The sequence below is a fragment of the Daucus carota genome, chromosome 3, assembly GCF_001625215.2.
Source record: "Daucus carota subsp. sativus chromosome 3, DH1 v3.0, whole genome shotgun sequence".
NCBI classification, from domain to species: Eukaryota; Viridiplantae; Streptophyta; class Magnoliopsida; order Apiales; family Apiaceae; genus Daucus; species Daucus carota.
The window spans coordinates 57,851,008-57,868,750 of NC_030383.2; the positions used below are offsets into that span (position 1 = coordinate 57,851,008).

General features: G+C 31.6%; 2 protein-coding genes across 3 annotated transcripts; one reads left to right on the plus strand and one right to left on the minus strand.

The window, feature by feature from the left end:
• Positions 1 to 2,215: 2,215 nt before the first annotated feature.
• LOC108213023 (casein kinase 1-like protein 3) lies at positions 2,216 to 8,142 on the minus strand. Of its 2 annotated transcripts, none has more exons than XM_017384745.2 (15): positions 7,920 to 8,142; positions 7,798 to 7,838; positions 7,124 to 7,193; positions 6,725 to 6,873; positions 6,311 to 6,406; positions 6,157 to 6,227; positions 5,572 to 5,633; positions 5,416 to 5,479; positions 5,213 to 5,297; positions 5,000 to 5,126; positions 3,953 to 4,029; positions 3,674 to 3,731; positions 3,250 to 3,386; positions 2,885 to 3,074; positions 2,216 to 2,790 (listed from the first exon to the last, which is right to left on the minus strand). In XM_017384745.2, the coding sequence occupies exons 1-14, from the start codon at positions 7,993 to 7,995 to the stop codon at positions 2,901 to 2,903; spliced, it is 1,287 nt and encodes a 428-aa protein (XP_017240234.1). In that variant the 5' UTR covers positions 7,996 to 8,142; the 3' UTR covers positions 2,216 to 2,790; positions 2,885 to 2,900. The 2 variants fall into 2 exon arrangements, with proteins under 2 accessions (XP_017240234.1, XP_017240236.1); XM_017384747.2 differs by having other exon boundaries at positions 3,250 to 3,377; positions 7,920 to 8,122.
• A 4,854-nt stretch (positions 8,143 to 12,996) lies between these two features.
• Positions 12,997 to 13,637, plus strand: LOC108213069 (uncharacterized). The gene has a single exon (XM_017384811.2). It carries the CDS (start codon positions 13,079 to 13,081, stop codon positions 13,454 to 13,456), a length of 378 nt encoding a protein of 125 aa, XP_017240300.1. The 5' UTR covers positions 12,997 to 13,078; the 3' UTR covers positions 13,457 to 13,637.
• Positions 13,638 to 17,743: the final 4,106 nt, after the last annotated feature.

The following is a 17,743-nucleotide window of genomic DNA, read 5'->3' on the forward strand; positions in this document are numbered from 1 at the left end:
TCTTTATATATTGAAAATCTAACAATATGTATATGTAATTAACTTAGATAACTAATTTGAAACCGTTTTAAATTTGATGATAAATTTTATATGTTGAACTCACTTGGTGACCACTTCGGTTATTTACCCTTCTCATATATATTGATCCATCATAGTTCTACAAAATTCTACAGTATTAACCGGGCTACAACAAATATTGTTTGTGATCCGGTTAATATGACCAAGTCCACTAAATTTGACAAACATCTACTTCTACTTTTACTCTTATATATAAAAGGAGAACCAAGGGCAAAATATGTCAAAAAAATGCCTGTGAAATCTCAATTGTACCCTTAGTTATAATATAATTACAAAAATACCGATAATTAATGTAATTATTATATTCTCACTAATTAATGAACTATGTACACAATAAATACTTATATTGATTGCTCCCATTAATAAAAGTATTATTGTAATTTATTCATTTGCATAAATTTAATAAATTTTGTGCACATAATTTGATATCACTCATAATCAAAAAAAATGGTTTTATTGAACTAAATTTGTTATTGCAATCAAAACCGAATAATGAAACAAAAAATCAAATTTTTATAGAGAATATTACTAGCAAATTAGGAAAAAATTAATTTGCTTTGGCATTCGGTTAACCAAAATAAATGCTCGCTCGTATGTGTGTGACCTAAAAGAGAACAAAAAAAAAAAGGAGAGTGTGGGACCTCATCTATATAATATACCGTTAATCATTAAATAATTTAGTGAATTTTTATTGCACATTAAAATTATTTAGCTTAATAAGCCTGTCGAGAATAAGTACTTATACTTGAAAAATACTACGATCAGAATGAGACGTATCAAAAAGTTTGTTTAAATTATTTATGATAATTATATGTATATTTATATATTACATGTTATGACACTACTTCAAACTCTCAAGTGTAAATTAATTTAGTTATGTTGATCATTATTTTATTTTATCTAAAAAGACCATATTTCTGTATGAATTTTTAAGGTCGAATCCACGTCGTCCAGAATATGGCCCAAGTTTTATTTAAGTGACCGGAATTAGACCAAAAATCAAATTACATGTCATGCAAATAATGTAAAAATCAACTAGGAGAATAATTTCGAAACACCAGATCTAATAAATAAATAATCATCGTAAAAATTTCTTAAAAAAGCATGTAATATTTTTGGCCAAGGCTCCGCACAGGCCCGGGACGGGCTCCAAACAGTCTTAAGAGCCAAAACTTGGACCCACCATTGTCCCACTAGGTCCCGCCCTGACCCTAATAGGCCCCACTTAGACCCCGTCTAGGCCCATCTCGGGGTCCATCCCTGATCCTGAAACCTTTACCATTCTACTTAATCGCATTAGTTTGTATTTTAATAGTTTGTATTAGAGTATGACCCTATATATATACCCTATATAAATATATATGCATGTTCCCTAACTAAAGTTCAATTAAATGCGTCTATCATGTTCTGTCAAAAAAAAATCGTCTATCATATGATTATATTAAATTAATTTGACCTAAAATTAATTTGAACTATCGAATTTTGATTGAACAATCGACTGGACAAATTAATATCAGTATAAACGTTTTATATATAAATTATGTTGTGTTAGTTCTAAGTTGAATGACAATATGTCCATATAACAACTTGAATCATGTATTATTAACATTATTAGTTGATTTTTAATACAAATTTATATTTATAAAATTATAAAATCAAATATATTATGCAAAAAATCAAATTAAAATTAAAATATATAATTTTGAAATAAATATTATAAATTATGGGCTCGTACCTAGCACGGGCTTTTATGCTAGTTTCATCAATGAAAACTACAACTTTGTTTTCGAATCGAGTGTGAGAGTATCCATGGCCATCTGGTTCTTTTTTGAGACCCTGTGCTAACTTTAAGAATGAGGCCCTTCCAAATGACAAAACAAAATTTTAATATATTTAAAATAACAAGATATCATAAACAAAATTTAGGGCCCTGATTCTGAGAAACTGAAAATTTGCTGAGCAAGTGCCCTGCGTACACAATAACAAGATGAGACTGGAGAAAATAACCAAATTTCACTAGTTACCAACTTCATAAAAATCAATGTAAAATCCAGGTGAAAAAAAATCATATAAGAAGTGCATGGGTAGTCATCTACAGAAAGATGAACACTCCAGGACTTGTGTGGTCAACATGATATATAAAACAAAGATATTAACGAAGGATCAACTTGAAGGTTTCTGTAACCAAAATTCATATATTTGCACTTAAACATGACCTTTCCACACAGACTTGGGTAAAGTAGGTTACAGTACAATAAACCGAACACCAGAAAAATATAATACTCAAACCACCATATGCACAGGGCTGTATAATCTTGATACAAAAAAGGTCTACACTTGTCTCACAGGGGACTATCAACAAACACAAGCCGAAAGATAGTTCCTTTGCATCTATGTACAGCATAGGAACAAGGCCTGACTAGCATTCGAGATCAGCCAACATGTATCATCACCTTATGGTGAATGTCGAAGCCCAGCTTTCACAGAAAAGTCGTTATGCAATTTCTATTCATGTCACAGTTTGGTTGTTTTTAGGTGATAAACTAATCTTAATCCGAAAAACTTTGATGTTGCTTCAAAGATCAAACATTTTATCTTGTGTATTAACCCTGAAACCCTGTATACAATACCAAAATTGAGGCCGCATACTAAATTAAGAACAAGAGCTTCAAATATATGGCTTGCTTGAACATCAATTAACAACTTCTGAATCTGAAACATCAGAAAAGGGAAAAAAAACAGTCACAATACTATATTCATAAAAAGAACAGCGCCAGCAGAAAAAGCACAATTAATACAGATTTACCATGGAGGCATGTAAATCATTTTGTAGACGAAATACGACGAAAGGATGACATCCAGCTGCCTGAAGTAGCAGCATGATCACCCTGGCCCTGCTTGGTAGTTTCAGCAGGCACCACAGGCTTTGGGACAGTTCTCTTTGAGACACCAGCAAGGGAATACGAAGTAGATGGCCCAATTGCAGCAGTAGAATTCTACACATAGAAAGTCAGTAATGAGAACCGCCTCGTATAGAAATGTTAATTTGTAGGCTCAGAATCTGGTGAATCATTTTCTGATAACTTAGCACCAGAAATTGTTAAAAAAATAGATATTGATAATAAATGAAAATGTAGCAGAAGTCTCTACTTCAAAAACAAATTGACTTACATCAAGAGGATTTTCAGAAACCATATTTCTGCTAGGTGGTGGTGATCTGAATTGCATGCGGATGCCAGGACTAGCAGCAGTATTGGACTTCATTCGATCGGCTGATTCCGCAGGATATATAGCATTCCCTGCTGACACTGATAAATAATTCAACATACTATCTACTAAATCAAATATAAACCTTTCACGTGTTCGTATGCTGTTATTCATCATACTCTTTCTTCACTTTTCTGACTTAACTAATTATCATATCTTTAGATTCAGTCAAGCTACCACTATTATTCTCTAAGACATCTGTCCACAAAATATGATGCAATTTTTTTTTAATTTTTGTTATCAACAACACTATTTTTTTATTATGCTTCTTTCGTTCTTAAATGCAGGGATGCTTTGAGGGATAAGTTAAGTGCAAGAGAATCTCAACCTTGATATTTGGCAGAATCTATTGCCATTGCTCGACTGCTGTTCTCTCCAGGAAGTGGCTGTAAACGACCCAAGAATTTAACATTAGAGTGTTACTTCAAGAAACCGAAACAAGTTCAATTTTTAACAATAGCAATACAATTTTAAATCGGCAATATAATTTTATTGAAAAATGATTAGTAGTAAAGGTACAACAATTTCAAGAAAGTGAATGGTTATGTAACTCAATAATTAATGGCAAGACAAAATAACAAAAGGACTGCAAATAGAGAGCTGGTACCCGTGTCTGAGGTTTATTCTTTTGTGCTTGCTGGTACTTGAGAATGGTCCAATCAAATATGTAGTCAAATTCACACCCTGCATGTCACACACATATCTTTTCAATTTAGATGTCTAAACATTCGGAGGAAACTAAGTGACATATCACCATATCATACAATTGTCTTGTAAATTTAGGTCAATGTAAACACTTACTAACATAATAACAGATTACAAGTTTAATGGCCAATGAATTCAAGTGTTCAGTGTAACTACTTTTTATTGAGGTTTGCTGATAAGTTACAATATCTACATACAATCAGTTTATTGAAAAAGAATAGGCCCCAAAATCAGAGTGTCCTATGTAAACGCTTTTTAACTGCCTCAAATAAAATTAAAATTTTGGGGCCTAGTCCTTCTCAAAAACACATATAAAATTAGACTTTAGTAACAGAGACTTAGTTGATAAATGTTAAGATGGCAATATCATTAGCATGTATGTGCTAAAGCTGCAAACATAAATTCATCTCTAGACTCAAATATTTCCACAACTAAAAATGATGCCTAGATGTGAGTGATAGATCAAACAAAAAAAGAAGCTGAATTCTGCTATTCAAGCTAGTCAACTGTCAACCTAGAAACAGTGTCTTATGTGAAGACAAGGCTGCATATAGGGGGACCTTCCCCATAAACTGTTGCTGTTAAAACTGGGAGCAATCTCTTCTTTTATTAATTTTTTTCAGTTCCTCCTTTGCTAAAGAGCTTTCTACTTTAGTTATACCTTAAAAAATTGATCCTTCACAAATACATATTTCAAACTTAAACTTTGGAACAAGATTCTTGTTCTCTTAGGAATATTCTTCTGCTATGTGACATGCCATAACCAAGGTTTATTAATTAGGCTCACGGTCGCACATTAGCACGCAACACAGATCATAATACGGTTAAAAGTGAAACAGGGTACCATAGAGCCACTAGACATCTAACTAAGAGCTACATATGCTAGAATATATGCAGCACCACCAACTTTCTTCTTTGACTTGAGGTACATTTACTACTCAGCATATACCTTCACGAGTGAACAATTCGCGAAATAGTCGCTTCAAAAATCCATAGTCTGGACGTTGATCAAATGTCAAGGAATGACAGTAATGGAAATATGAAGCAAACTCCACTGGATGAGACTTGCATAAAACCTTCAGGAGGAAATTGGCAGAAGCAAAAAATTTTATAATCACGATCCAGTTTAAGGCTGTTATTAAAAAAAAAAGATAATAGATACCTCTATAGGAGTTGATAGCTTCTTTTCACATATCTTGTCATACTTTTGTTTCTTTGTGGCAGCTTTTAGACCCTGCCATGGAAGACTACATATATTCTAATATCAGACAAGGTGAACAGAACTTGTGTAGTCCATGTGTTAGTGACTTCATGGTATATTAAGTTAAAAGTAAGATGGAAAAGGAAATAAAAAAAACTGCATACCTTCCTCTCAAAAAGTATAATAGTACATATCCAAGAGACTCGAGATCATCCCGCCGGCTTTGCTCTTTGAAAAGAGATATTCAGTGAGTCATGTCTGATAAAGTAATCACATTATTATACCAGAAATTAGTAGGAAAGATTAAAGTATATGTTTACCAATTCCGAGATGAGTATTACAACTCGCATAGCGTGCAGTACCAGTTAGATTCTTGTTCTCCCTGTTCAGTTGAAAAGATTAACTTTCATTATTAACATGGTAGAAATTTAACATGTGTTATGAACGGAACCACTTTAATGAATTTGCCAACAAGCAGCAAGACAATGATACATTAATTAACGAATATCTCCTTTTATCGTTGTCCTGGACTTCTTAAACTCCCATATATACATATACAAATTAAAGTCATAAAGGCACAATGGAAAAAGATACATTAATTCAAATTCAAGTCATAAAAGGCCAAGTAGTTTGGAGATTGTTGGAAAATTTGTGATTAGGGGTTCGATCCCCGTGAACGGCATACATTTTTTAGGGCCACCCACCAGTGCATAAGCACTCGATTTACCTGGTGTTGGATTTAGTAGGGTGGTCCACACTCTGGGTTCACTTCTAAAGGTTCCCCATCAAAAAAAAAAAAAAATCCAAAATAACAAAAGAAATTTGCCAAACCCAGGATAAACGCTATGTTAGGAGATGTTGATAGTCAAGAACAGAATCCTGTGAGAAAACAAAATTCGGTATACCTGTAAGGAATATGTCGGTTTGTTGATGAATCTCGATATCTTTTCGCAAGCCCAAAGTCAATAATATAAACCTGATACAAATCAAACATTCCAGTATTAAAACATAATAGCCGTTTGAACAAGCAAAAATAAAGGTTGGAATTGTCAAAAATACCTGATTTGCCTTTCGGCCGAGACCCATGAGAAAGTTGTCCGGCTTAATATCCCGATGGAGGAACCCTTTCGAGTGAACAAATTCTATCCTTGTAATCTATAATGACAAACAAAAGTTGATTGTATTAAATAAACCCTGTGTCAGGTATGAAGCACATTACATAGTGGATTTAAGTGCTGAATGGATTTTTGCTGTAGACAGTGGGGAGACAGGCATGGTGAGGGAGAATTGTTTAATTGTATTCAGAAAAATTGCCATCCTTGCCGGATGTCCAAAAAGCACAGAACATCAAAAAGTGTTACCCCATCCTTAACAATTCAATCAATTTTGATTTCATTTCTTTGAATGGAGACATCTGATACAGAAACACATTGACACCTGCGCATAAAAAGCAACTAGATTTTAATTACTTACCATTTGATCAGCCAGCATTAAGACTGTCTTCAAGGAGAACTTTCTCCCGCAATAAACAAACAAATCTTCAAGACTTGGCCCAAGCAAATCAAGGACAAGCACATTATCTTCCCCATCTACCCCGGACCATTTTGTGCCAGGTATACCACCTAGAAAGGCAGAACAAAGTTCAGTGAATAGTGACTACAAATTTCTTATTTACATTATAAGACATTAGACAAGAAAGAATTTTGTAACGTAAGCATTCAGCTACGTATTATAAGTCAACAAAGAATATTGTAACATAAGCATTCAGCTACGTATTATAAGCCAAGAACTTTGTAACGTAAGCATTCAGCAACGTATTAAAAGACAAGAAAGAATATCGTAACATAAGCATTTTAATTCTAATACACGTACTGCCTCCCTGAAGAATATTATATAATTTAGCCTCATATAGAAGTTGCGGATGCTTTGTCTTGTTATTCTCCTGCACAACAAAAACAAAATATCAAACGACTGCACTTCAGAAATAAACTAGAAGGCGACCACATACAAGTAAAATCAACATAAATTTCCAGACCACATACAAGTAAAATAAACGACAAATTCCAAACTCTAATACACGCCAGAAAATCTATTCACGCAGTCATATGTCTGGACCCCAAATAGCAAACATGCCTCGAATTAAAAACAATAAACAACAGAAACCGGCTTATTATCCCCAAACAAATTCTTCTCACACTAACTAAAACCATGACGCAATCATCATGATATGTTCCTCACAAAGAAAACACAAAACTCTTTCATCCGCCAAAACAACTAACTAAATTCTTCCTCAAATTTCAATACACGTGTTGAAAAACAGAAATCTCAACGCAAATAAAACAAAAACAATCATTCCCCGCCAGTATCAGTAAAATCAATCATCTTGCTATCAAGGCATAATATACAAGTAATCACGTACATCGATATAATAGAACGATCACTCACAAACTATCAAAACACTTAATTCACACTAAATTCCACTTCAATTTTTCGAAAAACGCATCGAAAACCGAAACCAAACACAAGACAACGAATTCGAAACTCACGATCTTCACCGCAACGACCTCGCCAGTATCGATGTGAGTAGCTGCACACAAAAACACACAATTCATCAACTACACACACTAAAACACACAATCAAACACACAAGAATACAGATGCAACATACCGAGATGAATTTCACCGAATGATCCGCTACCGATCTTGCGACCGAGCTTGTACTTGCCAGCGATGAATCTATCCATGACTTAAATTAGGGATCCGATCGGGTCGACCCGAACATACAATCGGATCTATCTGGTGAATAATTGAAATGAGAAGGGGAGACTTTGAGCTGGAGATGAGTATTGTTTGTTGCGAGTTGGGGCTTTGGGGAGAAGAATATTAAATATGGATAGGGGAAATTTACACGTCATAAAGTTACTGTGCTTTGGTGATTGTTACTGCGGCGCCAGGGTAAATTTTGATTGCCGGTGATTTGATTATCGTAACTTTCTCTCTCTCTGGGATTACATCCAGATTTTATTTGGATATTTTTATTGAAAATAATAATAACAAAATTTGTTTGGTTTGAATAAAAGTAGCACGTGGGAATTAAAAATTTGTTAGTGACTTAATTACGTTTTGATCATGTAGAAAAAAAAAATTGTTAAACACAATTCGAGTAAATTTCTTGGAGTCCCGTTTTTGTCGAATATCGGAGTCCAACATCTACGCCATCCATCTATATTTAATCCAACGGATCATATTTAAACAAAAAATAACAAATTTACAACTAAACAAAAATACTACGCTTATTGTTCAATAACGAGATTATAGGAGGTCGGTTACATACATCCTTCATTACTTCCAAGTTCCATCGTATCGGTAATTTTTCAATCAGTAGATCGACTTAATATTTGTTGTTTTGCAATTGGCGTTGATTTTAATTTTCTTATTCTATATTTATGAGTGATTTCATTAAATCCTCTGACACACAATCAAGAACTTCTGTATGAGATTTGTTCTATTGGTTCTAGATTTTAATTATCTAATTTATTTAGAAGCGTATATCGTCTATTTTTTTCATTTATATTATGGTTTAAATGGAGTTTGCAGAATCTGCGACTGCATGTTCTGATCTTACTAGTTTTACAGAACATATAATGCTTTTTAGTATCCTATAATTTTTAATTTCTCATACTATTGTTGGGATATAAAGTTTGACAGGCACAGATTACTACTACGATATTGTTCTGCATGTTTTTAGGAGCATAAACTATGAACAATCAAAAACTAATCTTTTAAAAAGCATGTCAGCCGCGTGATATGATTTAAAATAAATGGTCATAGATGTGGTCTCCATGGACTCTAAAAAAATTGGGTCTCTTCAGAAATGATTTATACATTATAATCTATCTGTACAACTTATCCCTATTATATTATAATTTTCTATTTAAATGATTCTTCTTTTGCTTTTGTCCTTGAGAAAGAGAATAAGATTTTTCGTAATGCTAACAGACGTGATTATATATTTTGGTAAGGATTTAGGAGACTAATGTCAATAAGGGCGAATAGCTTATAATTTATTGTCAAAATATGGCTCTGAGGATTTCTAATTGATTTGATTATAAAACTGAGATTTAAATCGTTATTGAAATTGGATGTGTGGTCGTATCTAGAGACGTGTTAGGGATGAATTATGATATTCATGAGACTTTTATGTGTAATGTGATTTGAATTTGGAGAATGTTTTGTTGATCTTGAATTGAAAAGACAAGAGTTGTGAGTTGAAAGAAAAGTATGATGATTTAGCATTTTTAGTAAGGATAAATTTGAATGGTTGTTGGATATATGGAACTCTGATATATTTGTCACCAAAAGGTGTGACAGATAACATTGATATATTTGTCACCAAAAGGTTTGACAGATAACATTCAAGTTTTTTTGTTTGATATTTAGACAGTTGATTGCATTGTACAGTAGCATACAAGTATCTCATCAATCCGCCAGTGTTTAACTATTTATTATAACTACGAACAAATTGTTTGGTGAAAAATATGTCTAGATAATATACTAGTGGTCATTCATATAAGCATGCCCAAGATACATATTGCAAATAGAATGATGACTCGCAGAATCCATTTTTAGAGTGTAACATTATTACGAAATTTTATTAATTTATATTTTATTGAATGTAGTACATTTTTCATTTTGATATTAAATTTTATAATTTTTTTGGTATCTTCAAATTTGATGGATTTATTTACTTACAAAATGATTACGATGAACTTTTTATACTTTAGATCATGTATTTAACCACTAAATTGTGGTGTTGCAAGATTTAAAAAATGAGAAAGAAAAATTTGAAAGTCGTTCTCCAATGAAGGATCGTATGAACAAATTTGGTGTGGTTAAAAAACTTCTCAACACTTGCTTTTTGGTAGGTTTATAAGATTGGTTAATGATCGATGTTCGATTATGATCGAACCCATATTAAATTTCTGTGTCTCTAATGTCAAAATTAATGTACAAGTCAAGATTAAGAGGTTATTTGTTAAATTTGAATGAAATTTTCTAAATGATTAAATTTTTTAATAGTTGATCTTCAGAATGCTTAATATTTTTGAATGGTCGATATTTTTTTATTGAAATGAGTGATCAATATTTTTTCAAATAAATTTAAATTTTGTATGCTAATTATCTATAAATGTATTCAAACAAATTTTATGACCTACATCAATGTAAGAAAAATGAAATTTCGAACTTATATATTCAACAAAATAACTTATATAACAGCAACAATAATTTGTATTACATAAAAGAAAAATAATTATAAAATGCGCTTTTAAAAAAGGTATTAGGAATTTAGAAGTCATGTCGTTATGTTCCTAGGTATAATAGGGGACAAAAAAACTTTTGAACCATTCAGTTTCAATTTAAAGACTAACTCGTCCATGTATTTTTACTTCCCGTCCAGCAATTAAGAAACTAATCAAATGATGTGAACCATTGGACAAGTATTGTCCAAAATTTTGGGTGTCGCATATTCCTTGGTATTAGAGAGGTCCGTTGTTCGCAAAGTTGCCAGAGATTGTTGTTCAATTTGAATAATGGCAGTTTGCCTTTTTATATCAATATTATATTCACTTGCAGGTCAACAAAGTTGCTTGTTGTACCTTATTGTTTTAAAACTTTGTGAAAGGTAACAACTTTGAAAAGGTTGTTTTGTATTGGAGAGAATTTAAAGTAAAAGTTGTTTGGAGGTGAGTTGGAAGAAACAGACCTAAAAAAATAATAATAAATTAGACTAGGTGGAGGCTACAAACAACTTTCAAGATTGTTTGAATTAAAGTTGCTCTAACAAATGACCGCTTAATACTTATATAGTGGAGCAACAATCAATATACTTATATAAAGGAGAAGTGAGGGACGTGTAGGTGGCGTCTCTCAGATAGTTTCGTTCAATTTTTCTAATTTTTGGATGAAAAATATCAAAAATAAAATAATTCATGAACAATCTACTAAACCTACTTAAATAATTATTCAGCAAACTAAACAAATGATTAGACTGTGATATGTATATTGTCATGATTTTTTAATATAATAAATTTATATTTAAATTTTAACTTAACATCAAAAAAGACAAACAGAAAGATAAAATCTAAGTTGCTCATGAATGATTTGACTGCGATTGTATTTGAATTATTCTTAACTAACAAAAAATCTATTCGTTTCTTAGCAAACAGTTCAAAGAACATAAAATATTCAATAAGATAAATGATCATCATCGGTTCGATAGCTAAAATCTCAAAATCGAGCTCAATGAGCAAGAACTTGACTCGACTTGTTTACAATCTTGTGTTTAATCGATCATATAAATAATAAATAACATGGACCTTTTTATAATCTAACCCTCGCATTTAGTCATGTCATTTAAGAATTTTTTAGGATCTTAACTGAATCTCAAAAACCACGTAAAATTTAGAACAATATTTATTTCAAGTATAGTAATAAAATCCCACGTGGCCATGCATAGATATTGACACATAACAAAAAAAATAATCAAATTTCATTAAAAATTGGAAAGGCAACCATTAAATATGGTAACTGATAAATATGTTAGATAATCATAAAATTATTTAAATATTTTACGCTTATATGATATGTAATATGGGAAAAATGAATATATTTTGATGAGTTTTGGAACATAAATTTCCTGACATTCTTAGTGTTATTGTAATTAATTAAATATTATCTTTTTTGATTACGTGTCTAACAAGATTTTTTTTTTTATAGGAATTACTTGGGATAAATGGATAATGAGATTAGACTTATTCAAGTATTTTAAACCCATTTTGAATTTAAGTTTTATAATCTAAATTTTTGAGAAATATTGCAACATATCGCATATTCTTTGACTGAATAATACAAAAAATTTTGATGAGATTATATTCACCGAGAGTTATCTTGTGCGGAACGATATACCTTACAAAATTAATAATTTATCATCCTCAAAATTTACATAGAAATTTCATATTATGTATATATATCATAATTGAATGTATAATTTCGAGTTCGTCTCAATCTATTTTTTAAAAGGAAGGTACTTATTTCTAGAACAAATACGAAGGTATTGTTTTTATATAAATAATTATTTTTGGTTCGCGGAGTGACATGAGTTTGGATAGAAGAGGGTTAAGGTGGTATGAGTTTAAGGTATGATATCTGATATCATGTGTTTGGTTGATTGCTGAAATTAATATATTCAACTTCTTAAAAATAATTATATTAGTTATTTATATTAATTAAAATATTAATAAAAATATTATTGTTATATATTTTTGTATTATTGATTATTTTTATATAATATATTAATATTTAATTGCTTAAATAGAGACAAAAAAAGTATAATATAAAATTGATATTCATATCTCTGTTTCATACCACCTTATCCATTGAGTATCAAAAACCATAACTTGTGGATTTGAGAAATGGATTTGAAAATTTGTTTTTTTCCAACCAGACACCAGATATGAGTTTGGAATTGACGAAACCATATCTGATTCCCCTCAACCAAACGACCCCAAAAACCCTGTAAGGATACTTACATACAAAAATATTTTACATTCAAAAATATTTTATAAATATAATTTTTTTACTAAAATAAGTCTTTATTTTCAATAAATAAAAAAGAAGTTGAATCTTTTATATATTTTCTAAAAACTACGCGTCTTAATATAAATTATTTGATTATTACTCTTTAATATTTTGCTTACAATCAAACTGCAGATTCTAAAATCACACTAATGCAAGTACCGTTCGAGATCACATAAATTCTTCAAAAAAATGGTCGGAGATATAGAGAAGATGATCACAGTAGGCCTTGTTTGGGGAGCCACAAACGCCTTCATGAAAAAGGGTACTCTCATCTGGGACCAAAAGCTCAAATCTTCCCATCATCCAACCACAACTCTCAACAACTGGCTCAATCTCTTACTCACTTGGCAATACTCTGTGCCATTTTTACTGAATTTATCAGCCTCAGCCACTTTCTTTGCTAGTTTAAGTGACACCCCAATTTCTTTAGCTGTGCCTGTGACTAATGCCACCACTTTTGCTGCCACTGCCTTGGTGGGGATGCTTTTGGGTGAGGAGATGAAGGGCTTGATGGCTTTGTTTGGTACTTTTCTGATTCTTGTTGGGGTTTTTGTTTGTGTTATGTGAGTGGTTTTGATGGGTTTTTGTAATTTGACTAAAGTTTGAATTTTTGGTTGTTTTGTGATTTGGGGTTTTTGTGATTTGTTGGGTTTCATGTAAAAGATTTAATCTTTGGTAATATTGTTTGATGAGAAGGCAAAATTATAATGAGAATGAGACAACTTATTATACCCTCGATTAATGATGATATTATGGTTTATGTGATCTGGATTAATATGAATGTTGATTTGGACAATATTAACGGTGAATTTGTAATACTAGGAGGCTGAGGATTTGTAGCATTTTAGGGCGATTTGTACAGTTTTAATGGCGAATTTGTATATTGCTTTAGTATATTATATATTTTTAGTGGGCTGTTGATGAAATTGGGAAGTAGCTTTCTTTTCGTTTTTTCTATCTTTATGTGGTGAAATGATTTTCTTTATGAGTTTTTTTTGCAGCTGTTTTTTTCTATTTAAAATTTTCGTTTGCATTTGTGCTTAGTTTTTTATTTAATTTTTACTTTGTTATTCTGTATGCTTAATCTGGTTGTTAATGCCTTTGTTATGTATGTTGATTATTGATGACACTCTCACACAGAAACCAGATGTGTCATTTTATTAATATCATGAATCTTATGTGTAGATAATCCCTTTCACTCTTAGAGACATACGTTATACATGTTAGTATGTTACTTTAATGATTAATCTGTTTGACCATGTTTTCTGTATTGCCCTGGTGTCTGTTTTTTCATTTAATTACTCTTCTTTCTGATTTGCGAGTGAGTAAATGAATGAAGATGTTTTGCTTAGCCTTCTAGTCCTAGATGCTCAAGTATTTCTAGTTTAATTTTATCTAGATCTTGGTTAGTCCGAGTAATCTACATATACTTCTTGTTAGCTTTTCCACCATAGAGATGATAATATGAGGCCCTAGTCTTTCCTTGGTTTCAGAATTGTTATGGTTTAAGATCATAAGGAACGGTCTAGGCTTTAAATATTAATTGTTATTTATATCTTAGTTATGATACTAGTGCAATTAAAATAATGACATGTATTTTTATTTAGTTAAAGATACTTTATTATTAATTGGCTTTAGATATCTCTACTTATAGCTTATTTACGGCTTAAGATCTATATTCAGGAAAAAATCCTCCCCCCCACCCAATCTTCCACTTAGATAATTCATCACATGGGCAGTTTGCATCGCCATATTATACAGAATCCGCAACTAACCTGTAAAGTTTTGGAAAGATTATGTAGTCCTGCAGTTATAATATAAGAATTTGGTTTCCACTTCAGATCTTGCACGGAACTGCAATATCTTTTATAGAGCATCCAGATCTTTTGTGACTTGAATGTTACTTCCTGAGCCTTTCACTGTCAGCTTAATTTGTGGCTTATATTTTAAAAAAGGGGTGTACAAAATTAAATCAGCTCAACTGTTCGTCACATAGACAATCTCTTGCAAATTTGAGGTCACAGTATGACGATGCTGAAAATCAAGCTACCATTAACAATCATACAATCAAATAAGAATGTGCATCTGAATAACAATTCAGCTATAGAATAACAAAATGGCGGAAGCGTCCAAAATCTCACTGTAGGCTCCTAAGAGCATCTGAGGGTTGAGTAGTAGACTATCATACCTTCAGCAATATTTAATGCTTTAGTTCCACTGTACAAAAAGCCGACAAGCATCTAAAGAATACTTTTAAAATATGTCTTCTAGTAGATTGTGAAACTTAAATGTTGCCCGAGATCAAGTTCTTTTATAAAGCTAAGAAGGATGACAATGACCAATGAATTGAATTGTTATCAATTAAATATTATTATTATTATTATTATTTCATTAAATTTTTTATAAATTATTGGATATAGATAATATATACACAAAAAGATAATAGTAGGCCAGTTAGTTGGGATGTTCTGAATTCGTACGTAAGGGTAAACCTCTTCCCTTGTTCGTTAGGGTAAGCGATTTTTTCTCACACGAATTGAAGATTGTCAATGTAATACCTGAAATTTGGATAAGAGTTCAGATAGAGGGGAGTTCTTTATATTTTAATTTTTTTCCTAGATAATTGTGCTGTTTAATCACTAAATATAAAGGTGGCACATAAATTTATCATGTTTACGAAAAATAGAAATATTTGTTTGTGCTTACACTTAATTTCAAAGGTATTACTGGTTTTTCTTGATCATCCGAGGTATATTAATTTTGAGAATTAAGTCGTAACCATGATTGCATGATTAGACAGGTACAACATTAATGGCATGACAATTTTCTATTCATAATTGACATGTAGATATGTTTGATTTAATATGAATAGTCTTAGAAAATTTTTATAGTGTTAACCTATTATTGTTTAGTGACGATATTCATTTGGTTATGAGATGTTAGAGCCAACAAAATTAAGTACAAAGGGATATGATAGTATGTTCGATTGTTCGTGAGACATCTATTACGATGATAGAAGAATTCTCTTCTAAATAGATTTAATGATGTAAATTAAACTATTTCAATTATTGTAATTTTTTGGTAGATTTTATTACATTTAGTGTTTTAAATTTACTATCATTATTAGGAAATTTGGGAAAACCTTATTTAAAAATATCATAATATCATATTATAATTTCTTATAAGTAGTGGGTGCAAAATAAATATTACTTATTGGTTAGTAGCCGAAAACATTGAAGTAAATATTATTTTGTGTATCAAAACAAATATTCTTATTGTTATAACCAATTGTCTTATTGTTATATCACCAAACATATGTGCTGAAACTTGCCTTCACTCTTAGAGATATGTGTTATACATGTCGAATATGTTGCTTCAATCTGTTTGACTATGTTTTCTTAATTGCTATAGCGTCACTTTCTTATAAGTACCCTAGTCTGTAGTTTGCGAATGACAATAGTGTTTTGCTTACCCTCTTAGATGTTTTCACATTTCCAGCTTTATACTAATTTGATTTTGGTTAGCACGAATTTTTCATGTACTTTGTTAGCTTTTCCACGATTGATTACATAAAGAGGTTAGAATTTTTCTCTGCTTTTATGACTTGTGGTTTCGAAATCATTAGGAACAGTCCAGGCTTTAAATCATTAATAACATTTAAATCTTAGTTATGTTACTAGAGTGATTTGGAGTTGCTTGCTTGTCGTGCGAGTTTATTGCGTTGAATTGCGTAACACGTAAATAACCTCATGCAAATTAATTCCTAAACAAAGTGTATTGCTTGCTTGTTGTGTTTAAGATGAATTGAGCAGTCTTACCGATTTCAAGATAGGTAGTGTTGGACATTAATAACTCTATAGGGTGCTTATATCTGGGAATGTGGTTTATGCATGTGTTTATTGTATTGATGAACAAGGACGTACCACGCTTAATTACCGTGGTACGTTCCAAGTCCAGAATGGACCGCGGTAAATAAGCGTTGTCCGTCTACAGAAGAATTTTTTAATCTCAGCCGTCCGCGCTCATCATCCAACGGCTTAGAAACTGTTTTGTGTGTAATTCGTCCCTGGCAAACAGTTGCCAGGGTGGACCCTATAGACAAACTCTTAAAATTTGAGGTAACTATACCATGATGAAACCAAGCTGCCCTAAACAACTATACAAATGAATAGGATTGCATTTGAATAGCACAATTGAAAAATTGACAAACAGGTTAAAGTCCAGGGCTCTCATTGTAGGTGCCCAAAAGCATCTCAGGGTGGCCTATCTGACAATCACTATCTATAAATGCTTTAGTTTCATCATACTGAAATGCCCAAGAGCATCTTAAGAGTACTTTTGCATGTTGTCCTGTTAAGTGATTATTATGAACTGTATATTCACCTCTAGACCGCATTCATACGCTAACAGAGAAGAAGACTTGACATAACTAACTGATTAAAGTTTTATTAATTGACTATTGTTTTATTAATTTGGCATAAATGACTGTAAAAGTTATTATGTTATTACTTTTAATAGGTCATTTATCAGGAAATATCTGAAATGTTACAGTGCAGTCTTAACTATAGGATTGTCTAGTTTAGGAAGATATATGTATTCTTGTAATTTATTACTTAGCATCCAAGGAGTAGGATGCCTATACCCGTGTTAACATTTTTTGTTCATGGATTTAGATATGATGACTTGTGAGGTGAAAACTTAAAAGTTTTATGCTTTAAATGTAGTGAATTTTTATTAATATCTTATAGGTTCGCTATCTTTGCTTTCACATATATATATATATATATATCGATGTTTCATGTCACACTGTTGGGTTTTGTTTTTGCCCGAGTGATATTCTTGGAGAAATTTAAA